Source organism: Mobula hypostoma, chromosome 14 (genome assembly GCF_963921235.1).
Source record: "Mobula hypostoma chromosome 14, sMobHyp1.1, whole genome shotgun sequence".
NCBI classification, from domain to species: Eukaryota; Metazoa; Chordata; class Chondrichthyes; order Myliobatiformes; family Myliobatidae; genus Mobula; species Mobula hypostoma.
Window position 1 is genome coordinate 69,853,215 of NC_086110.1, and position 25,850 is coordinate 69,879,064.

General features: G+C 42.8%; 1 protein-coding gene across 1 annotated transcript in view; it reads right to left on the reverse strand.

Annotated features, from left to right (window-relative positions):
* Positions 1 to 25,850, reverse strand: part of cdh8 (cadherin 8) — a 355,456-nt gene that overhangs the window by 82,961 nt on the left and 246,645 nt on the right. The window contains exon 6 of the mRNA XM_063067229.1: positions 13,820 to 14,007. Within this exon, the coding sequence (XP_062923299.1) occupies positions 13,820 to 14,007 (188 nt within the window). The remainder of the gene's footprint in view (positions 1 to 13,819; positions 14,008 to 25,850) is intronic.

Sequence of the window (25,850 nt, forward strand, 5' to 3'; positions counted from 1 at the left end):
CGCTTTCCACAGAACACCATCAGGTCAACGTAGACTGTTGGCTCTGGTGGGCGGCGATGACAAATGAGTATTAATTTAAGCCACCACCTATTCTAACATCGCCATTGCTATATATCACATGGTTCAGATATTTTTAGCTTCCTGCAACAACGCCTGACTTTAGACAGGTGATCCCTTCCATCGTCTTGTATGGAACAAGCAACAAGCCATATGGAAATAGTCTAGGTCAGTTACTGGGGGAAGGTGTGAGAAAGCTGTATGTAGAGATACAATCAACAATATCCAATCTCTCACAGTCCAATAAGCAGCTTCAAATCAAATGCATCAAAGCTACTGTGGCAGCTCAACATAATTGCCACAAGAAACTGCGGAACGTTGTGGGTACAGCTCAGCACATCACAGGAACTAGCCTCCCTTCTATGTACTCTGACTATACCTCTTGCTGCCTCAGTAAAGCAGGCAGCATAATCAGAGACCACACCCAACTTGCACATTCTCTCTTCTTATACTTCAGATTGGGAAGAAGATACCAAAGCCTGAAATTACATAACACTGACTTCTATCCTGGTATTCTCAGATGCTTCACTGGACCTCTTGAATGATAAGATGGACTCTTGGCCTCACAATCTACCTCATTAACATGCACAGCACTTTTTCATAGTTTTTATACTTTATTCCACATTGTTATTTTTTTTACTTCATTCTACATCAACACACAATGTAATGATCTGAACAGTATGAACAGTATGCAAGACAAGCTGTTCACTGCATCTTGGTACATGTGACAATAACAAATGAATACCAATAGCAACACCAATATCTACATGGGTACTAACATTGCCAAAGAAGTCTTAGGGAAGTATTGGACAGCATCTGTATTCCAAGTGATATTACGTACAGCATTGACAAAATATTCCAACCAGCTATCAATCTGCTATTGCAAGACCCTGCTGGACATTCAGAACTTAATGTACTGCAGGTCTACCCCATCAGCCAGTTGCAGATTGGTGAGAACCTGAAGGAGCTGGACTTGGTGTGGATTCTGCTGCTGCCTGCGTCAGAGAGGCGTCAGTGCATGAAGGTGGTGTGTGTTCTAACAGCGAGAAATTGTCTTAGTTGCTTTTCTTGTGATTGCATGCCACTCTGGGACACTGGAAGTGCGGAATGCTACAAGTCTGATTCACAATGGCGGGGGAGTTGCGTGGCCTTGGTCATAGCAAGGACTAGGCCTCAAACCACGGTATCACCTGTTAGCAGCTGACCAGGAGAAAGGTGTTGGAGTCGCTGCACTCCTCGGGAGGTCATGTAGAACGGCGTCCATGCTGGAGTTGGTGTCCTCCAGTGATCACTTGGCAGAAGCCAGGATGTATGTTGTTTGATACAGACTACTGCAACATTCCTGGACTCAGGGATTTGGACTATATTTTTTTTGTATGTGACTGTATTTTACTGCTGTCTTACGGCATATGTGCTAAGGGTGCCTTGTTCTGTGAATGACTGTTGGTACTGTTCTTTGCACCCTGTCCCCAGAGTAATTGCATTTTCGTGGGTATTCATGTATTGTTGAATGACAATTAGATTTGAACCTGAACAGACTCCTTTGCAAGGTGGGAACAGAGACTATCACTGTTCAGGTTAGACCTATGGTCTCAAGTATCTGGGAAAAAAAAACAAAGTTTTACGTAATTCAACATAGCATCTCAATAGTTATATTCTACTTTGATTTATGAAGGTGAATGTGCCAAAGCTCTCTTTATAACCTTATATACCTGCATTGTTACTTTCAAGGAATTATGGATTGGTACTCCCGGGCCACTTTGTTCCACTACACATCTTAGTGTCCTACCATTTACTGTGTAAGTCATAGCCTGGTTTGTCCTTCAACAGGCCATGCTCTAGCATTAGCCATTGTAAACTGGCCCTAGTGTAGGTGGTTGGAATCATTTTGGGGGAGTTGAAGGGAAGGTGTGGAGAACTAAATGCCCTGAGCGTAGGAGCCATGTAAATGGGTACTTGATGGTTTGCATTGCTGCATTCAGCTGAAGGGCCTGTTTGACTCCATAACTATAACATTTTGATCACCACTTTAATCACTTAGTTTGCTGGTGTTGGATTGGGGTGTAGTATTGTTGTTTTCCTTGGGGTTTAACTTCCCTGTGTTTTCCTGTATTTTTATATAATTACCCGTGTACATGTAATTGTTCAGTGATATTTTTTTCAGAAATTGCGATACAGCTACTTTAGTATTTTTCTAGAAACTTCTTAGTTTTCAATAGGATGTGTCATGCCGCTTGAGTTTGGCTATTGGCTATGTGTTCACTTTTTTGCATGTTTTGCTCTTGTTTTGCACTGGGGCGTTTGACAGTCCTTGTTGTGAGGGTTTTTTTTTGATGGGTTCTATTATGTTTCTTTGATTTGTGGCTTTCTGCAAGAAGATGAATCCTAAGGTTTATTATGCGATACACATTTGATAGTAAATGTACTTTGAGCTTTGAATTTTAACTGTTATCACTGAATTTTTGTTATCTCTAGTCTGTGTCTTTTCTTTCTTTTTCACTTCTTCTTTTTTGTTCATTTTCCACTCTTGTGACACCTACTAAAACGACCGTAAGCAATATGATTTGTGGCTCATCCTTGACTTCCAAAGAAACTTTGGATCACAAACGTATCAGGATACAACACTGGCGATACTCTGTGCTCGTGCAATAGTTGAGTTCCTTTTTCTCAAAGGTTCTTAGGAGGTCATTAAGGTTCAGACAAATGAAATACTTGAGATGCTGAGGTAAACTGGAGCACCCAGGGGAAACCTGTATAATGACAAGAAGAATGCACAAACTCCACACAGCCAGCATCACACATGCACTTTGAACCTGGATCACTGGAGCAATGGGGCAAACTGCTGAAACAGGTGATTTACAGTACTGTGCAAAAGTCTTAAGCACATATATATACACCTAAGACTTTGCAGAGTACTGTAGTAATTTTATGTATTGCATTGTACTGCTGCCACAAAAAAAAACAAAATTCACGATAAATGTGAGTAATGATAAACCTGATTCTGATATGGGTCTCTATTGTGGACTGAGAGTGGGAAGGGGGCATGGAGAGGGGAATCTTGGCTGGGAAAAGGGGAAGGGAGAGGGGAGGGAGAAGGACATTCTGTAATGATCAATAAACCAATTGTTTGAAATCAAATGACCTTGCCTGGTGTCTCAGGGCTGGGTGAGGCTGCACCCATGCCACCCCTCACCCCTGGAACTCCTTCTCTGCCGCCTGTCCCACACCCCTCCTACGGCGCTCCACCCTTGCCATTCCCAACATCCTTTGCTCCTACCAAACTTACAAACTCACTCTCCACTGCACGTTTCCAAATACTGTACTGTGCAAAAGTCTTCAGCACTCTATCTATACATATGTGCCTAAGAATTTGTACAGTACTGCAGATTATCTGTTTTATCTCAGGATTTATTTGTTAATCTATTCATTTTTTGTTCTTTTTTTAAATATTATTTGTTTTGTTTCTATAATTACACAGTTTGTCTTTTTTCCCAGTTTGATTGTTTATATGTAGTTTTTTTTTATTCTATTGTAATTCTTTGTTCTATTGTGAATGCCTGCAGGAAAATACATCTCAGGATAGTACATCACTCAGAGAGTGGTGAAGGTGTGTGATGACCTGCCAGCAGAATGGTGAATGCGGGTTGGATTTGAACATTTAAGAGTAATTTGGATAGGTATGTGGATGGATGGGCTATGGAGAGCTATTGTCTGGGTGCAGAGAGATGGGACTAGACAGATTAATAGTTTGGCTCAGACTAGGTGGGCTGAAAGACCTGTTTTTGTCTTCACAAATAAGAGAAAATCTGCAGATGCTGGAAATCCGAGCAACACAATGCTGGAGGAACTCAGTGGGCCAGGCGGCATTTATGAAAAAAAGCACAGTCAACGTTTTGGGCTGAAACCCTTTGGCAGGACTGTTTCTGCCTTGCAGTGTTCTGTGACTTTATGACTCTATATGGTGACATATAGTGTATGCACTTTGATAATAAATTTACTGCAAACTTTGACATGTTGTGCATCATGAGAATTGCCAGTAATACTGACTCTTCAATGTATTGCTGATCATTTGACAGTGTCACGGCTGCAGAAAGATCTCTCAAAATTTAAAGAGGCAATCAAGCATGCAGGTCCAAAAATTAGAAATATTCAGTTTTAAATGCAGATGAGGTTATTATTATAATTAATGCTCAACTTTTCTGTTGGAAATTTAATGATTTAATAAAATCCTTCAGGAAATAAAGATTGCCAACTCCTGCAGCAGTTCATAAGCACCAAGTATTACCAGTAAAATGAAAGCTTAAAATGCACCAATAGCCAACATTATAGAGTTATAGTCCACTAGGTCTGTGCCTATCATTATTGCTGCAGCATATTCCCCCCAACATTTCCACCAACTCCACCTGATTCCAACTCTCACTGACACCAGTGGCCAATTAACCTACAGTACCTGCCCTTGCCTTCAACCTGACACTAACCTTCTTTCAATCTGGTGTGTTACATTCACAGTGCAGAATCCTCTACACTGGAAACATGAAATGTCAATTGGTTCTTCGTTTTGTTAGCTTATTTTGGGCGAGGGGGATTTGGAGTGTGATGTTCTTTCTGTCTTCTGGAGTGCTTTGTTAGTTTTTTGTGCTGGGGGGGTTGGGGTTGATGCTCTTGGTGCCGTGTGTAGGATTTTTTTTTGCATGGGGCAGTTGATGATCATGTTGCCGTTCTTTTTATGTGGGGGGGTGTTAGATGTTTTTTCTTTGAATGACTTAGAAACATAGAAATGTAGAACACCTACAGCACAGTACAGGGCCTTTGGCCCACAAAGTTGTGCTGAACATGTCCTGACCTTAGAAATTACTAGGCTTGCCTATAGCCCTCTATTTTTCTAAGCACCATGTATCCATCCAGAGTGACAATCCTGCATGCTTGTTTTGGTTTCATAGCTCTCTGGAGAAGATAAATTTCAGAGCTGTATACTGCATACATACTTTGATAATCAATGAACCCTGTGAACCTTTGAACCTTCATGGTCACTTTGCATACCACTTGCATTCAGCCCACAGAGATGACCCTAAATCTTTTGTTGCCTGCTACTTTAATTGCTCATCCCCACTCACACTTTGACCCATCAGTGTGTGACCTCCTGTACTGTTGCAATGAGGCTTAATGCAAGCTGGAGAGAGAACACCTCATCTTTGACGTCTTCTGGACTTCGTACTAAACTCTACATCTTCAGGTGAAGTGATTTCTGCCTCATATGTCTTTCTGTGATATTGGCTCAGCTTGTTTATCTTACCCTTGTTTGCCTTTGTTCTCTCTGGGAGTAGATGACAAATCCAACATAACCTTGTATTCCAGTCACTTCAACATTCTTCTCTCTGAGTTCTTCCTCTCTGAAGGTTCTCATTCACTCATTGACCAGGTAACTTTGTTAACTGCTAATTTAAGGCATTTAAGGAAAAAGGCGGAGGAGAAGATGGCGGCGCGATGCAGCTCACAGCGGCCACTCCGGTGGTGATGTCTGTTATCTGTCAAGTAGGATGCCGTGCACAATCCCGATTTGACGGAGACAGACGTGAGAGCACGGAGGAACATCTGGTGAAACTTCTGAAATGCCTGCTTCGCTGCCACTGCTACTGTGTGATCCAGAATCTCTGGAGGGGAAGGCCTCGAGTCTTCGGCTTTGCTTGTTGCTCGGCGGCCGGGGAGGGGTCGAAGTGCTCGGCAGAGGGTGGTGCTTGGTGCCTGGTGTCGGAGGGGCTGGTCGGAGGCTCGAAGATTTCAGACAGACACAGAGTCCGCTGCGGTCGGGTGCTTCCAATAGTGCTGCATCGGCAAGTTTGCGGCGCTTGGAGGTTCATGGCAGGGAGAGTTCCTCCCTTCTACTGTCTGCGTGAGATGTTGGGGCTATCAGGACTTTGAGACCTTTTTTTACCGTGCCCATGGTCTGCTCTTTATCAATTTACGGTATTGTTTTGCACTGTTGTAATTATATGTTATGTGGTTTTGTCAGTTTTAGTCTTGGCTTGTCCTGTGTTTCTTGTGATATCATGCTGGAGGAACATTGTATCACTTTTAATGCATGCATTTCTAAATGACAATAAATGAGAGGACTGAGTGTCCTCATAATCTAATCTAATCTAATTTAATCTAATCCTCAAGCTCCTGTTTTTAACCTATCCAAGAAATCTAAGACAGCAGTGGAAGGAGTGAGCAGTTAAGTTCCTTGATGTCAACATAGAGTCAAGGAAAGTACGGCACAGAAAGAGGCTCTTTGGCCCATCCAGTCCATGCCAAACCATTTAAACTGACTACTCCCATCAAAGTGCACCCAGACCATAGTGATCCTTACCCTCACTATCCGCGTACCTATCTAATCTTCTCTTAAATGTCAAAATCGAGCTCGCATGCACCATGTGCATTGGCAGCTCTTTCCACATTCTTACAAACCTCTGAGTGAAGAAGTTGCCCCTCATGCTCCAACTGATTCCACCACTCACTGGTTCTCAGATGATATATTGTGGGGCCGCCATATTGACTCAAATACTAAGAAGGCAAGCCAGCAGCTATACTTCACAAGCAGGCTGTGGAGATTTAGTGTGTCACTAAAGATCTCAGCAAATTTCTACAGATGTTTGGTGGAGAGCATTCTGACTGGTTACTTCACCCCTGCTATGGTGGCACCAATGCACAAGACAGTAAGAACCTGCAGAGAGTTATAGTCTCATCAATCTCCATCATAGGCACAACCTTCTCTACCATTGAGAATATTGTCAGTTTTTTTGACAATTTCTAAAGCACTTAAAATTAATCTACAACCTAACAAATTAACTGTGCTTTTTGGAATAATTCCTCAAAATATCCATGGTATTTCTGTGTCTGGCCAACATGTTATTGCATTTGTTACATTGCTAGCTAGGAGGGCCATTTTGTTGAAGTGGAAGGACACATCAGGTCCTACTTTGTCTCAATGGTTCTCTCAAGTGATGCTATGTCTTAGTTCAGAGAAAATTAGAAGTTAAACCTTTGGACCTATGTTTGATTTTGAAAAAAGATGCGCTTCATTTGCTCGTTATTATCATTTGAGCTAATTGATAGATTTTCTCCATGATCTAATTGTGAATTTTTTGGTATATTTTTCTTTCTTGCGGGCGGTTTGATGTTTATTTTTATAAGCTTTTTGTATGACGCATGACTCCGGGGTTGAACACCTAATGGGCTTTTCCCCCCACTTTTTTTGCTTAGTAGGGTATTTTTATTATCACAAAATTTCTCAATCTTTAAGATAATATTTTTTTTCCTTGAGTCATTGTAAGTGTTGTTACTTCGATGTACTTGTGTTATTTTTTTTTGAATAATATAATAATAAAAAGATCTGGAAAAAAAGAAAGAAAGAGAATATTTTCAAGCAGCGGGGCCTCCTGAAGGTGCCATCCATCTTTAAGGAACCCCTTCTCAGTACAGCCTTCCGGGAAGAGTCGGAAGACCCACACTCAATGTTTCAGAAACAGCTTCTTCTCTTCCTCCATCAGATTTCTGAATTTGCCGTGAACCTATGAACACTTAACTCGCTATTTCTCATTTGCACTTTTTATTTATGATATTTTTATTGTAACCTATATCAGTTTTTTTGTCTTGCGCTGCAGTGCTATCACAATCAACAAACTTCACAGCATATGAGAATAAAACTTGATTCTGATCCTGATTCTGAGAAACTGGTCTTCAAATTGAAATATTAACTCTATTTCTCTTCCCGCAGATGCAGCCTGACCAAATGTACATTTCTATTCCATAAGACATGGGAGTAGATTTAGGCCACTTGGCCCATCGTATCTGCTCTGCCATTCCATTATAACTGATTCATTCTCCCTTTCAATCCCATTCTCCTGCCTTCTGCCCATAACTTTTAATAAGGACCTATCAATCTCTGCTTTAAATATACTCAAGGACTTGTCTTTGAATTATACAGATTCATCACCAGCTGGCTTAAGCAATTCCTCCTCATGCCTGTTCTAAAGAAACATCCTTCTATTCTGAGGTTGTTGCTCTCTGGTCCTAGATACCCTCACTATAGGAAACACATTCACTCTAATGAAGCCATTCACTATTTGACAGGATTCCCCCATCATTCTTCAATAGTTCGGTGACTGCAGAGCCAGACCCATCAAATGCTCCTCCTACATTAACTCTTTTATTCCCGGGATGGTTCATGTGGACCTCCTCTGGACACCCTGGAATGCCAGCACATCTTTGCTTCAATAAGGGGAACAAATCTGCTCAGAATATTCCAAGTGCACTTGGGATATTTTCTGCGCTTTCTGTCTTTGTTTGAGAGTTCTAAATTCTGAAGTCTCCTTCATTTATTTTCACTTCTTCTGTCCAGAGAACTCATCCTTTTTGAATGGGCAGTGGAGGAAGTAATGTTCAAACCAAAAGCAGATAAATAATTAAAGACTAAACGTAATATGAGACTATGGAAGTATCGATTGGATAAGTATACAAAGGTGCCAGAAGACCGAGCCAAAAGTCAACATTCCAAAATAAACAGACGATATCCCCTTCTCTATTCCCATTGGATGGCGTTTCACAGCATGGGATAAGAAGGTAAATATGATCTTGGTTCAGTCAGCTATTTTGATAGATCACTTAAGGGGTCGCTTTTCACATTGTGTTTTAGGTTGACAAGACAAGGATTGTAGTTTGGTTCTGTGAAGGTTCACCAGTCTAGAACCAGGGATTTTATTTATTTATTTAGCTTAGCAGGACGATGGCACCTAACAGCAACTCCTTTACTAGCATCTTCATAAACAGCTCTATTTCTATCTTTAATATCTCTATTTATCTCTGGTATGGAAGTTGTCCTGTCCAAGACCGGAAGAAGCTGAAGAAGATCGTGAACACAGCGCAGCACATCACACAAACCAATCTTCCGTCCTTGGACTCACTTTACACCGCACACTGTCAAAGCAGTGCTGCCAGGATAATCAAGGACACGACCCACCCAGCCAACACACCTTTCATCCCTCTTCCCTCCGGGAGAAGGCTCAGGAGCTTGAAGACTCGTACGACCAGATTTGGGAACAGCTGCTTTCCAACTGTGATAAGACTGCTGAACGGATCCTGACCTGGATCTGGGCCGTACCCTCCAAATATCCGGACCTGCCTCTCAGTTTTTTTGCACTACCTTACTTTCCATTTTTCTATTTTCTATTTATGATTTATAATACAATTTTTTAATATTTACTATCGATTTGTAATCCTGGGAGCAGGAAGCGCAGAATCAAATATCGCTGTGATGATATTCCTGTCCTGACGAAGGGTCTCGGCCCGAAACATCAACTGTACCTCTTCCTAGAGATGTTGCCTGGCCTGCTGCATTCACCAGCAACTTTGATGTGTGTCGCTGTGATGATTGTATGTTCTAGTATCAATTGTTTGGCGACAATAAAGTATAAAGTATAAAGTATTTTTCCCTTTCAGGGTTCTTTTAAAGATCCTGACCTGGAGTTACACACTGACTTTGGTTCTTTGTGGGAATTGGACCCGCTCTCGGGGTCTCACAAATGGCTGTTATTTGGTATACCAAGGACGCGGCCTAATAGATTAGCACACTTTCAGGGTTCCGGGATTTCGTGGCTCTGGAAGCGGGCGGACTTGAGGTCGGTGCTTCCGCAGGAAATCGGTGTGTTGTGGGAGATGGTAGATCGAAAGCAGCAAGCTGGCTGCTGGCTGTGTGCCCAGAGACCCGAGTTAGTCATAGTAGTAGTCATAGTCATACTTTATTGATCCCAGGGGGAAATTGGTTTTCGTTACAGTTGCACCATAAATAATAAATAGTCATAGAACCATAAATAGTTAAATAGTAATATGTAAATTATGCCAGTAAATTATGAAATAAATCCAGGACCAGCCTATTGGCTCAGGGTGTCTGACCCTCCAAGGGAGGTGTTGTAAAGTTTGATGGCCACAGGCAGGAATGACTTCCCATGACACTCTGTGTTGCATCTCGGTGGAATGAGCCTCTGGCTGAATGTACTCCTGTGCCCAACCAGTACATTATGTAGTGGATGGGGGACGTTGTCCAAGATGGCATGCAACTTAGACAGCATCCTCTTTTCAGACACCACCGTGAGAGAGTCCAGTTCCATCCCCACAACATCACTGGCCTAACGAATAAGTTTGTTGATTCTGTTGGTGTCTGCTACCCTCAGCCTGCTGCCCCAGCACACAACAGCAAACATGATTGCACTGGCCACCACAGACTCGTAGAACATCCTCAGCAACGTCCGACAGATGTTAAAGGACATCAGTCTCCTCAGGAAGTAGAGACGGCTCTGACCCTTCTTGTAGACAGCCTCAGCGTTCTTTGACCAGTCCAGTTTATTGTCAATTCGTATCCCCAGGTATTTGTATTCCTCCACCATGTCCACACTGACACCCCGGATGGAAACAGGAGTCACCGGTACCTTAATTCACCTCAGGTCTACCACCAGCTCCTCAGTCTTTTTCACATTAAGCTGCAGATAATTCTGCTCACACCATGTGACAAAGTTTCCTACCGTAGCCCTGTACTCAACCTCATCTCCCTTGCTGATGCATCCAACTATGGCAAAGTCATCCGAAAACTTCTGAAGATGACAAGACTCTGTGCAGTATTTGAAGTCCGAGGTCTAAACGGTGAAGAGAAAGGGAGACAAGACAGTCCTCTGTGGAGCCCCAGTGCTGCTGATCACTCTGCCAGACACACAGCGTTGTAAGCACACATACTGTGGTCTGCCAGTCAGGTAATCAAGAATCCATGACACTAGGGGAGCATCCACCTGCATCGCTGTCAGCTTCTCCCCCAGCAGAGCAGGGCGGATGGTGTCGAACGCACTGGAGAAGTCAAAAAACATGACCCTCACAGTGCTCGCTGGCTTGTCCAGGTTGGCGTAGACACAGTTCAGCAGGTAGACAATGACATCCTCAACTCCTAGTCGGGGCTGGTAGGCGAACTGGAGGGGATCTAAGTGTGGTCTGACCATAGGCCGGAGCAGCTCCAGAACAAGTCTCTCCAGGGTCTTCATGATGTGGGAGGTCAATGCCACCAGTCTGTAGTCATTGAGGCCACTGGGGCGTGGCGTCTTCGGCACAGGGACGAGGCAGGACGTTTGCCACAGTACAGGAACCCTCCGGAGCCTCAGGCTCAGGTTGAATACATGGCGAAGTACTCCACATAGCTGAGGGGCAGTTGCTTGGGTACAGAGCTCGGAAAAAGTGACGCAACAGAATTTTAACATCGTAAATCAGCGAATTGTTTGTTATGTCTCCCCTTTCGCTGTGAAACCAGGACATCGCTTTTTCTCTTATTAGGGGTAGAGAGAGAGCCTGTGGTATGTCGAATTATGGGTGAACGAGTAGCCTTTGGGGTACTGCAAGTCTGTGTCTTTATTGATGCTTTGCTGCATGCTTGAGTGTTCGGTGGGGGAGAGGGGGAGTTGTTGTTTTGTTGCTGCTTATGCGTGGGAGGGGTAAGCTGGAGGGGGGCTTTGGGGTTCTAATATTTAACTGTCATTCATTCTTTGGGGCACTCCTCTGTTTTCGTAGATGGTTACGAAGAAAAAGAATTTCAGGATGTATATTGTATACATTTCTCTGACATGAAATGAACCTTTGAAACCTTTTATATCGCATGGAGTTAGCCCTTCTAGCCTGTTGAGCTCAGCCGCCCAGCAACCCCCAACAATCCCTATTAACTCTAACCTAATCACCAGACAATTTACAATGACCAGTTAACCTATTTGGTACATCTTTGGACTATGGAAGGAAACCGGAGCACCCGGGGAAAACACACACATTCCTTGGAGAAAACATAAAAATTCTATAATAATTTTTATGCCTTCCACTGTATTTTATGACATAAATCGGTGATAATAAACCTGATTCTGACTCTGAGTTTAGTTCAGCATTGTGTTCAGCACAAACCTCATGAGGCAAATGGCCTGGGCTTGCACGGTTCTAAAGTTTTACAGATCTGAGAGAGGCCTCATTAAAATATAATTATTAAAGAGTTTGGGGCAACAAAGAACCTCTTGGAGGAATGCAGTGGTTCAAGCCGTGTCTGTGAGAGTGGGGAAGTAATTTTTAATACAAGTGAGTGTACAGATGCTGAAAATCCAGAGCAACATACACGAAGTGGTTAAGGAACACAGCACATCAGGCAGCATCTATGGAGAGGAAGAAACAGCTGATGTTTTGGGCCAAGACCCTCCAGCCTTTTGTGTGAGATGCTATGGATTTCCAGCATTTGCAGAATCTCTTGTGTTTATGATTTACTGCTCCACTGTGAAATCTCATCGAGGGATGCCTACCGTGGAGAAGATTCAATCTTCTCTTCAGCAGATCAGTAAGACCCTGTCTCACCGCTCCCCCTCTGTGATCTCTGTTGCTCATCACCATGTGCTCACCCAGACTTTCACCTCTCGCTTTCTAGCTTGTACTCCATCCCCTCTTTCCAACATCTTGTTCTGGCTTCTCTCCCCTTCCTTTTCCAGTCCTGATGAAGTGTCTCGGCCCAATACATTGACTTCTTATTCCCCTCTATTGAAGCTACCTGATTTACTGTGTCCTTCCAGCATTTTCTGTGAGTTACTCTGGATTTCCAGCATCTGCAAAATCTCCAGCGCCGCTGATAGTAATCCAAATCTGGATTCTATATAGCTGCATGAAGATATTTTTATACTCAAATCTGTTTACAATAAAGGGAAGCATTTTTTCTTCCAGCTTGTCTATATCTGCATGTTAATCTCCTGTGATTTGTGTACAGGGTGCTTTTTATATTTGTTTCCACCCTAAATGATGACTTCATATTTTGCCACATTATATTCCATCTGCCAAGTGTTTCTTTATGCACATAGCCCGCTAGACCATTCATATCTAATGTGAAGTTCTTCCAGTGTTTTTTATGTGTTGCTCGGGAAGTAATTGTTGATATTTCCAGTTGAAACCCTGCACTCTCAGTTCAGATGCAGCAAATTGACGCAAACATTGCTAATACCTTCATCCCCATTCCCCTCCCACCCCCACAGATGTTGCTCGATCTGCTGGGATCCTCCGGCAGATTGTGTATTGCTCCAAACTCTCATGGGTCACCCATGACCTTGATGAGGGGCCGGGCTGGCCCTAAGGGCTGGACGAATTCCAAACGTTTCTAATTGTAAGCTGCAGAGTGTTGTAAAATTAGTCGGCTGCATCATGGGCACTAGTCTAAATAGTATCCAGGACATCTTCAAGGAGTGATGCCTCACAAAGGTGGTACGCATCCTTAAGGAACCTTATCTCCCAGGTCGTGCCTTGTTCTTATTGTGACCATCAGGAAGGAGGTACTGAAGCCTGAAGGCACATGCTCAGTGATTCAGGAAACAGCTTCTTCCCCTCTGCCATCTGATTTCTGAATGGACATTGAACCCATGAATACTACCTCACTACTTTTTTAATTTATATTTTTACACTAATTATTTCACTTAACGTTTTTTTGTATATAGTAATACACAGTCTTTTATCAATTTATCCAATGCATTGTACCGCTGCTGCAAAGTTAACAGATTCACAATATATGCCGATGATATTAAACTTGATTCTGATTCGTACATTCTTAAATATTATGAGAAAGAAATATTGAATTTGTTCCTTGAACCTCTGAAATACTCCCAATCTATTTCTGTCACATTGTTAATACTTAGAACAGGATTGCAGTCTAAGATTCAAGGGAATATAGTTAGCGTACTTTTTTAAGAGTGATAATTCCCTCCTGGGTCTGGGAGTCTGTGGTGATTTCAAACACATCCAAGCCATCTCCATCGATGATCTCGTACAAAGACCTGGCATTCTGTCCCACATCCCGATCATTTGCCTTGACTCTTCCGGCGACCTCTCCAACCGGCATGTTCTCTAGCACGGACAGATAGTAGAGACCTTAAAGCAAAGAAACCAATATGATCAGTGTCTTCAATCAACAGCTTTCTGAGCAGGATATTGAAGATATTAAATATCGAGGCTGTTGTCACAAAATTCGCCGATCAACAGCTTATAGGCATTAGGTTTTATCATTTGCAATTTTCAAATCAATATGACACATTATTCAATCAGCCAGAAGGTATAGGAGCCTAAGGTCCCACTCCACCAGATTCAGAAACAGTTATAACCATCAACCGTCAGCCTCCTGAACAATAGACCATAAGACCATAAGATGTAGGAGTAGTATGTTAAAGGTGTTGTGGATAGTGTGGAGGGCTGTCAGGGGTTACAGCGGGACATTGACAGGATGCAAAACTGGGCTGAGAAGTGGCAGATGGAGTTCAACCCAGATAAGTGTGAAGTGGTTCATTTTGGAAGGTTAAATATGATGGCAGAATATAGTATTAATGGTAAGACTCTTGGCAGCGTGGAGGATCAGAGGGATCTTGGGGTCTGAGTCCATAGGACGCTCAAAGCAGCTGCGCGGGTTGACTCTGTGGTTAAGAAGGCGTACGGTGTATTGGCCTTCATCAATCACGGAATTGAATTTAGGAGCCGAGAGGTAATGTTGCAGCTATATAGGACCCTGATCAGACCCCACTTGGAGTACTGTGCTCAGTTCTGGTCGCCTCACTACAGGAAGGATGTAGAAACCATAGAAAAGGTGCAGAGGAGATTTACAAGGATGTTGCCTGGATTAGGGAACATGTCTTATGAGAATAGGTTGAGTGAACTCGGCCTTTTCTCCTTGGAGCGACAGAGGATGAGAGGTGGCCTGATAGAGGTGTATAAGATGATGAGAGGCATTGATCGTGTGGATAGTCAAGAGGCTTTTTCCCAGGTCTGAAATGGTTAACAAAAGAGGACACAGGTTTAAGGTGCTGGGGAGTAGGTACAGAGGAGATGTCAAGGGTAGGTTTTTTACTCAGAGAGTGGTGAGTGTGTGGAATGGGCTGCCAACAACGATGGTGGAGGCGGATACAATAGGGTCTTTTAAGAAACTCTTGCATAGGTACATGGAGCTTAGAAAAATAGAGGGCGATAGGTAAGCCTAGTAATTTCTAAGGTAGGGACATGTTCAACACAACTTTGTGGGCTGAAGGGCCTGTATTGTGCTGTAGGTTTTCTATGTTTCTATCTCTTCATGCCCTGACTAATCAAGAACCTATCAAATTTTACCTTCAATATGTCCAACAATGCATTCCACAAATTCACCACTCCTGAACTAAAGAAATTCCTCCTCATCTCTATTCCAAATGGAGATCCCTCTCTTCTGAGCCTGTGTCCTCTGGTCTTGCACTTCCCCACCAGAGGAAACATCCTCCCCCACATCCACTCTATCAAGTCCTTTCAACATTATATGGGTTTCATCCCTCATTCCTATGAATTCCAGTGAGTACATGCGAAGAGCCATCAAACACTCCTCATATGATAAAACATTCAATCCTAAAATCATTTTCATGAACCTCCTTTGAACTGTCTCCGAAGTCAGTACATCCTTTCTTAGATAAGGGGCCGAAAACAGCTCACAATACTCAAACCAGCATGAATAACTTTATTCACCTCAACACTGAACATATTCCACAACGTATAACTTTCAGGGATTCTACAATTCATTTATCATTAATATTTATCATTATTATTTATTACTTATCAGTTTAATGATAATTATTTGTTTTATTTTCCAGTATTTGCCCAGGTTATCTTCTTTTGCACATTGGTTGTCCATTTTTGTGTGTACTTTTTCATTAATGTTATTGTGTTTCTTTGTACCTATTGTAAATGACTGCAAGATTATAAATCTCAACGTACTGTATGGTAACATATACATATTTTGACAATAAATTTATCTTGGATTGTGAATATTTTTTTTTCTGATCACCTACAGTACCTAAGGAAAGATATCAGTAAGATTGAAAGAGTACAGCAAGTCAGGTAGCATCTACGGAGGGAAGTAAACAGACAATCCTTCATCAGGCTTCGTCATTTAGGTCTCAGTATGAAATATTGACTGCTTATTCCCCTCCGTAGATGTTGTCTGATCTGCTGAGTTCCACCAACATTTTGTGTGTACTGCTCTGGAATTCCAGCACCTGCGGAATCTCATAGAATATAGAAATCTACAGCAGATTACAAGCCCTTCGGCCCACAAAGTTGTGCCAACCATGCACCTACTCTAGAAATTGCCTAGAGTTTCCCTAGAGCATAGCTCTCTCCTTTTCTAAGCTCCATGTACCTATCGAAAAGGCTCTTAAAAGACCATATTGTATCCTATGGACCACCACCATAACAGACAGTGATGCAACCACTCAGAATGCTCTCCACAGTACATTTGTAGAAGATTTGGAGTGTTCTAGTTGACAAACCAAATCTCTTCAAACTCCTAATGTGGGAGGTGAGGGGGGAGATTGCTGAGCCTCTGGCGATGATCTTTGCATCATCAGTGGGGACCGGAGAGGTTCCAGAAGATGGGAGGTTTACAAGTGTTGTTCCCTTATTCAAGAAAGGGAGTAGAGATAGCCCAGGATATTATAGACCAGTGAGTCTTACTTCAGTGGTTGGTAAGTTGATGGAGAAGATCCTGAGAGGCAGGATTTATGAATATTTGGAAAGGCATAATATGATTAGAAATAGTCAGCACGGCTTTGTCAAAGACGGGCCGTGCCTTACGAGCCTGATTGAATTTTTTGAGGATCAGACTAAACACATTGATGAAGGTAGAGCAGTAGATGTAGTGTATATGGATTTTAGCAAGGCATTTGATAAGGTATCCCATACAAGGCTTATTGAGAAAGTAAGGAAGCATGGGATCCAAGGGGACATTGCTTTGTGGATCCAGAACAGGCTTGCACACAGAAGGTAAAGAGTGGCTGTAGATGGTTGTAGACATAGAGGTCGGTGACCAGTGGTGTGCCTCAGGAATCTGTCCTGGGACACATTCTCTTGGCGATTTTTAAAAATGACCTGTATGTGGAAGTGGAGGGATGGGTTAGTAAATTTGCTGATGACACAAATGTTGGGGGTGTTGTGGATAACGTGGAGGGCTGTCAGAGGTTACAGCAGGACGTTGATAGCTTGCAAAACTGGGCCGAGAAGTGGCAGATGGAGTTCAAACCAGATAATTGTGAGGTAGTTCATTTTGGTAGGTCAAATATGATGGCAGAATATAATGTTAATGGGATCTTAGGGTCCGAGTCCATATGACACTCAAAGCTATTGCGCAGGTTGACTGTGTGGTTAAGAAGGCATACAGTTTATTGGCCTTCATTAACCATGGGATTGAGTTCAAGAGCCGAGAGGTAAAGTTACAGCTATATAGGATACTGGTCAGACCCCACTTGGGGTACTGGGCTCATTTCTGGTTACTTCACCACCAGAAGGATGTGGAAACTATAGAAAGGGTGCAGAGGAGATTTACAAGCATGTTGCCTGGATTGGTGAGCATGCCTTATGAGAATAGGTTGAGTGAACTTGGCCTTTTCTCCTTGGAGCGATGGAGGATGAGAGGTGACCTGATAGAGGTGTATAAGATGATGAGAGGCATTGATCATGTGGATACAATAGTTAGAGGCTTTTTCCCAGTGCTGAAATGGCTAACACAAGAGGACGCAGTTTTAAAGTGCTTGGAAGTAGGCACTGAGGAGATGTCAGGGGTAAGTTTATTATGCAGAGTGTGATGAGTGTGTGGAATGGGCTGCCGGCGATGGTGGTGGGGGCAGATACGATAGGGTCTTTTAAGAGACTCCTGGACAAGTACATGGAGCTCAGAAAAATAGAAGGTTATGGTAACCCTAGGTAATTTCTAAGGTAAGGACATGTTTGGCACAGCATTGTGGGCCAAAGGGCCTGTATTGTGCTGTAGGTTTTCTATGTTTCTAATGAAATTTATAGCTGTATCAATATGTTGAATGGGTTAGGATTTTATTCCCTGGGACATAGGAGAATGATGGGAGACTTGAGAGTGGTATACCAAAATAAAAGGGGTATTGATAGGATAAATACAAGCAGGCTTTAATTGCCGGGAGTTCAACAAGCATTAAAGTTAGGTGAGATTAAGACTGGAGGTTATATGTTAAGGATAAAAGGTGAAATATTTGAGGGAAGCCTAAGCAGGAGATTCTTTACTCAGTAAGGAGTGCAAGTGTTGAAAGATCTGAGAGTGGAAGTAGTGGTTGCAGTTTTGATCACAACTTTTAAGAGAAACTTGGATAGGTGTGTGGCTGGGAGGATAGAGACGGCTATGTGCCAAGTTGGTTTTGATGGGACTAGACAGAATAACTGTTTGGTGTGTGCCAGATGGGCCAGAGGACCTGCTTCTGTGCTGTAGTGATTTATAACTCTACTTTTGTTAAGTATATCTAACCACTGAAGAAGCCAGTATCGGCTGGGTCAACATTCAGAGATGACCGTCTCAGAGACATTTCATCTAATGGAGGGTTTTAATAACCCCATCTAAAACCTTGTGGTTACATTGTTTTAGTGTTCAAAGGATTGGAGTACAGATCTGTCCAAGTATAGTTGAATATCACCACAGCAGTTTGGGAATTTTACAGCATATTTTTATTTTCAAGTAACCAAATAAATGTGATATCAAGCTTATGGAAGGTGTTAAACTACCAGTTGTTGGCAAAGCTAATGAGACTCACCCAGGTCATTCAGCACCATGGCCATCCAGTGTAGTCTATGTGAGCTGAACTCCCAGCAACTGAAGTTCAAATATAAGTTTATTGTCATTCAACCCAACAGGTACACTGACAAATGAAACTATGTTCTTGGGGATCACTGTGCACAACACAGTACATTTAACTCCAAGGTAATATTATCACAAACAAACTAACAATTATTAAGGTGCAATTACAACACAACGGGGAAAAAGCCTGGGGAAGACACCGTTTCCCATCCTGACTGTCCTCATTCTAATGCTATAGACCTCCTTCCAGATAGTAGGTGGTCAAAAAGATTGTGGAATGGATGGGAAGAATCCTTAACAATACTAAGGACTTTGTATGTGCAATACTCCTAATAAATATCTCAGATGGGTGGAAGACAGGCCCCAGAGAACCTCTTGGCAATCCTTTGTAGGGTGTTTTTGTCAGATGGTTTACAGTTCCTGTGCCAGACTGCGATCAATATGGTCAGGACATAATTGATGAATTATAGATATTTATGAGGCTGTTTGTCCATTAAGCCCTGCTAACGTACAGTGGACTAGATGATATACATAAGAGATTCTGCAGTTACTGGATATCCTGAGCAATACACACAAAATGCTGTACGAGCTCAGCAGGCCAGGCAGCATCTGTGGAAGGGAATAAACAATCGCGTGTTTCGTGCTGAGGCCCTTCATCAGAATTCTTCAACAGTAGAGTAGATACATTGTGCCGGTTAGCTCCTGTTCTGTGTTGTGGAGGATTATAGCTCTCAGTGTACCTTGGAATGTTTCAATAAGTTTCAATAGATATATTTAATGTCAAAGAAACATATACAATATATATCCTGAAATGTGACAAGAATTCTATCTGCAACTTCTTTCAGACAATGAACACCAAGCCCCCACTATCCACGTTTTGAAGAAATATCCTGAACTCATCTCCAATCCTTAGATTAAAGCTAACCTTTGTCTCTCATTACTGCCCTCACTACAAAGGAAAACAGGTCATTCTCTTCATTCCATGTAATTCTCTCAGAAATTTTGGACAAGACTGTTAAGAGGTTGATCATGTCTAGACTGAACTCCTGCCTCAGCAAGGACCTGGACCCGTTGCAATTTGCCGATTGCCACAATAGGTCAACAGCAGGTGCAATCTCAATGGCTCTTCACACAGCTTTAGACCACCTAGACAACACAAACACATATGTCAGGATGCTGTTCATCGACTACAGCTCAGCATTTAATACCATCATTCCCACAATCCTGATTAAGAAGTTGCAGAACCTGGGCAACTTCCCCCCACAATTAGATCTTTGACTTCCTAACCAGAAGACCACAATTTGTGCGGATTGTTAATAGCATCTCCTCCTTGCTGACGATCAACACCGGTACACCTCAAGAGTGTGTGCTCAGCCCACTGCACTAATCTCCATATACCCATGACTGTATGGCTAGGCATAGCTCAAGTACCATTTATAAATTTGCTGACGATACAACCATTATTGGTAGAATCTCAGGTGGTGACGAGAGGGTGTACAGGAGTGAGATATGCCAACTGGTGGAGTGGTGTAGCAGCAACAACCTGGCACTCAACGTTAGTAAGACGAAAGAGCTGATTGTGGACTTCAGGAAGGGTAAGACAAAGGAACACATAGCAATCATCATAGAGGGATCAGAAGTGGAGGGAGTGAGCAGTTTCAAGTTCCTGTGTGTCAAGATCTCTGAGGATCTAACTTGATCCTAACATATCAATGCAGTTATAAAGAAGGCAAGACAGCAGCTATACTTCATTAGGAGTTTGAAGAGATTTGGTATGTCAACAAATACACTCAAAAACTTCTATAGTAGAGAGCATTCTGACAGGCTGCATCACTGTCTGGTATGGAGCGGGTACTGCACCGGACTGAAAGAAGCTGCAGAGGGTTGTATATTTAGTCAGCTCCATCTTGGGTACTAGCCTACAAAGTACCCAGGATATCTTCAAGGAGTGGTGTCTCAGAAAGGCATTAGTAAGGACTTCCAGCACCCAGAGCATGCCCTTTTCTCACCGTTACCATCAAGTAAGAGGTACATACTCAGCAATTCATGAACAGCTTCTTCCCCTCTGCCATTAGATTCCTAAATGGACATTGAATCATTGGACACTACCTCACTTGTTTTTATGATATAGTATCTCTGTTTTTTGCACGATTTTAATCTATTCAATATACGTATTCTGTAATTTATTTCTTTATTTATTTTTGGTTTTTTTCCTTCTATACTATATATTGCATTGAACTGCTGCTACTAAGTTAACAAATTTCACGTCACATCCCGGTGATAGTAAACCTGATTCTGATTATAATTCTGATAAATCTCTCCTCCGTCTCTTCTGCTCCAGAGAAAATAACCACAGCCTAGACTTCACTCCTCATAACGTGATGGATTCTGAACTACCTGTGATCCATGTGGCATACACTCACTTGCCACTTTATTATGTATACTTCTACCTCTGCTCAATAATACTAATATCTGATCAGACAATCATGTGGCAGCAACACAATGCATGTTAGCATAGGGGTTAGCACATGCTTTACTGTACAGGTGACCCAGGTGAATTCCCATTGCTGCCTGTAAGGAGTTTGTACATTCTACACGTGACCGGAAGGTGCTCCAGTTTAATTCCACAGTCCAAAGACGTACCAGTTGGTAGGTTATTTGGTCATTGTAAAAATTGTCCTGTGATTCAGCTAGGATTAAAATGGAGGACTGCTGGGCAGCGTGGCTCAAAGTGCAAGAAGGGCCTATTCCACGTTATTTTATCAATAAAATTAAAAATAAATGCTCAAGAGTTTCTGTTGTTCAAATCAAATCAGAATGGGGAAGAAATGTGATGTAGGTGACATTGACAGTAGGATGATTGTTGGTGCCTGACAGGGTGGTTTGAGTATCTCAGAATCAGCTGATTTCCTGGGATTTTCACACACAACCATCTCTAGAGCATGGGTTCCTAACTTTTTTTTATGGTGTTGACCCCAGGTTGGAAACCGTTGCTTCAGGATTTACAGAGAATGGTGAGAAAACCAAAAATCATCGCATGAGCAGCAGTCCTGTGCGTGAGAATGCCTTGTGAATGAGAGAGGTCAGAGGAGAATGGCCAGACGAGTTTGAGCTGACAGAAAGGTGATTGTAACTCAGATAAGCATGCCTTACAACAACAGTGTTCAGAAGAGCATCTCTGAATGCACGACATGTCAAGTCTTGAAGTGGATAGGCTACAGTAGTCAAAGAGCACAAACATACACTCAGTGGCCACACAGGAAGTATCCAAAAATGTAGCCACTGACTGTATGTAATATAAGAGTCATAAAGTCAACACTGAAAAATGCCCTTCAGCCCATCTAATCCGCACCAACCTGTCTTTTCTGCCTAGTCCCATCCATCTGCACCAGGATCAAAGCCCTCGATAACCCTTTCATCCATGTATGCAAATTTCTCTTAAGCGTTGCACTTGAATGCACATCCACCACTTCTGCTGGCAGCTCATCCCACTCTTGCACCACAAATGCATAAACAGACAAAGACTTACAAGAAACCAATGTGCAAGAGTAGACAAAATGAACAAATAGGAAGAAATTCTGTTGACATGAGTTGTAAAGAGTCCATGAAAGACAGTCTCCAGGGCAGTGACGGGTAAGTAACAAGTGCTGGCTTTGCCAGCAACACCCACATCCTGGGAAATAAATGAAATAAAACAAGACTATTGAGGAGAAAGAAAGACATATACTAATCCATAATTTAGAGCGGGCTATTAAAGTCTTACCTACTCTAAAGAGTAGAATTTCCATCACTTAAGCAGTAAATTTCCCGAGCTGACTGTAGTTGCCAGCAAGGCAATTACTTTGAGTAACACACACAAACAGCTGGAGGAACTCAGCAGGTGCAGGCAGCGTGTATGGGAAGAAATAAACTGTTGATGTTTCGGGCCAAGGTCCTGATTAGCATCTGTACAGATGCTAGAAATTCCTTCTTCTCCAACCCTTTACCCTTATCACCTATCACCTCCCAGCTTCTCACTTTATTTCACCCTCATCCCCACCCACCTGGCTTCACCTATCATCTTCTGGCTTGTCCTCCTTCTCCTCTCACCGCCTTTTTATACTGACATCTTTCCCCTTCCTTTCCTGTCCTGGTGAAAGGTTTCAGCCCTGATACATCAAGTCTTTATTCATTTTCATAAATGCTGCTTGACTTGCTGGGTTCTTTCAGCATTCTGTGTGTGTGTGTGTGTGTGTGTTACTCTTGTCTTTTGATATTTATTTTTATTTAATTTAGAGCACAGAACATAGAACAGAGAAAATCTACAGCACATTACAGGGCCTTCTGCCCACAAGGTTCTGCCGGCCATGTAACTACCTAGAATTTCCCTGCCTCTACTCCTTTATTTTTCCAAGCTTCACGTACCCATCTAAGACACTATTGTATCCACTTCCACCACCAATGCCCCTACTTCCAAGCACTTTGAAACTATGCCCCCTCATGTTAGCCATTTCAGGCCTGGGAAAAAGCCTCTGGCTGTCCACATGATCAATGCCTCTCATCATCTTATACACCTCTATCAGGTCACCTCTCATCCTCCGTCGCTCCAAGGAAAAAAGGCCAAGTTCACTCAACCTATTCTCATAAGGCTTGCTCTCCCATCCAGGCAACATCCTTGTAAATCTCCTCTGTACTCTCTCTATAGTATCCACATCCTTCTTGTAATGAGGGGACCAGAACTGAACACAGTACACCAAGTGGGGTCTAACTAAGGTCTTATATAGCTATAACATTACTTCATGGGTCTTGAACTCAATCCCATGGATGATGAAGGACAACACACCATACACCTTCTTAACAACACTGTCAACCTGCACAGCAGCTTTGAGTGTCCTATGGACGTGGACCCCAAGATTTTGCTGATCCTCCACACTGGCAAGAGCCTTACCATTAGTATTATATTCTGTCTTCAAATTTGATCTACTGAAATGAACAAATTCACACTTATCTGGGTTGAACTCCATCTACCATTTCTCCGCCCAGTTCTACATCCTATCGATGTCCTGCTGTAACCTTTAACGACCCTCCAGACTATCCACAGCACCCCCATTTTTTGTATCATCAGCAAATTTACTAACCCACCCTTCTCCTTCCTTATCCAGGTCATTTAAAAAAATCACTAAGAGGACAGGTCCCAGAACAGATCCCTGCGGATCACCACTGGTCACCATCCTCCATGCAGAATACAAACTATCTACAACCACCCTTTGCCTTCTGCAGTCAAGCCAATCCTGGATCCACAAAAAAGGTCTCCTTGGATCCCATGCCTCACCACTTTGTTAATGAGCCTCGCTCATTATGAAGACAATTTAAGAGGACAAACATTTGTGCCTGATATTATGGACTGAGTTCCCCCTGACTGGATACACACATGGATGCCAGAGCATTAACTGCCCCCAAGGGAGGCATAGAGAGACCCCATTCCTCCTCTTCACTCAAACTGTTTGATGCTGGGATCATCCACACACTCCTCCCACTCCCATCTGCCATCCACACATCCCCCCTTGATACCTCTGCTATCAGATTCCTTCATCTTCATCCCTTGTCCCAACTATCTATCACCTCCCAGCTTCTGTCACCATATCCTCTCCTTTCTCCCCCATCTTCCTATTATCCTGGATCCCCCTATTGCCTGGCCAGCTTTTGCTCTAGCCTTTCACCACGTTGTACTGGCTACTTAGTACTGGGTTCCTTAAAATTGTCATAGCCTGGGAAGGTAGTGGAGATAAGCTTCCACTTCGTATTATATGCTCCAAATTCTGTGAATTTCAAATAGCCCTTGACAACCAAATCCAGCTCCTGGCTTTCACGTGTGGCTCAGCTACTAAGCCTGGAGGAACTGTTTCTACTGACAGGAGAATGGCAAAGGCGAGTTACTGGTGCCTTAAAACCAGTCACTTTGGGCAAATGGGACTCGTAAGCCATGGTTGGCTGCTCATCTAGGAGAAGGGAAACTCTGATCTCACCTACATGAGTTCAACAATGACTGGCAACTCCTGCAACACTGCTCGTGTACAATTGTATCAGTTCTGCCCTTCCTTTGGGTTCATCAGCTGCATGGAGGGATGGAGCTTGTTATATGGGCAGCAGCTTGATCTCCATATTGTATTGTCCTGGCTTGCATATCGGAACAGCTAGGACACAACATCCATAGTTGACCGTGACCTATGGAGGGCTCAAACTGGTTACTTCACTTTGTCTCTCATTCCAGATGATAGATCGCGTTCTAAAACAATGGCTGTCCATTTCTGTCTTTAGATGCTGCCTGACCTGCTGAGTTCTTCCAGCGCTTTTGTATGTTGCTCCAAGTACCACCATCCAAAGATTTGCTTTAAGATTAGCTTTAAGGTTCAAAGATTCAGAGTACATTTATTGTCAAAGAATGTACAAATTCTACACCTTGAGATTTGCTTAAAGCAAGAAAGCCAAAGGACCCAATTAAAAAAACACAGCATAACACTGCACTGAGAAAGAGAGAAACACACACACACACACACACACACACACATCATACAAACAACAGGAGCAAACAACAGCATTCCAAACCAGATTGAGTCCTTAGATCCGCTCTCCAGAGCAGCTAGAGCAGGCCCAAGCCTCGATCTCAGTTCATCATATTAATGGGGCAAAAATGCTGTAAAACCCACAGAGCTGACAGCTGCCAGAGCAACTCACAGCCTCAGTGCTAGAGAGGAATGAGCAGTGTGGGAGAGCGAGTGAAATCAGCCTGACCTTTACCTCTGGTCCTGACAATCACACTTCCCAGTCTGTCTGGACCAGTGATTGAATTGTCCCAGCACCGGGTAGTTCCTCATTCTCGGACCTGGATCCCAGCACAGTGATATGGTTGAGCCACACATTGAGGGATTTTGATATGCAAATATGTGATTGGGAAAATCAGGTTGGTGTTGGATCCTAAGGGAGGGAACTTGCAGAATGTCAATGAGATTGCTTTTTAGAGTAGGTTGTGTTTGAGCCCATAGGGAAAGGCGATTCCGAACTGGGTTTTCTGTAATGAGGCAGGTTTGATTAGGGAGCTTAAGGTAAAGGAACCTTTGGGAGACAGCGATCA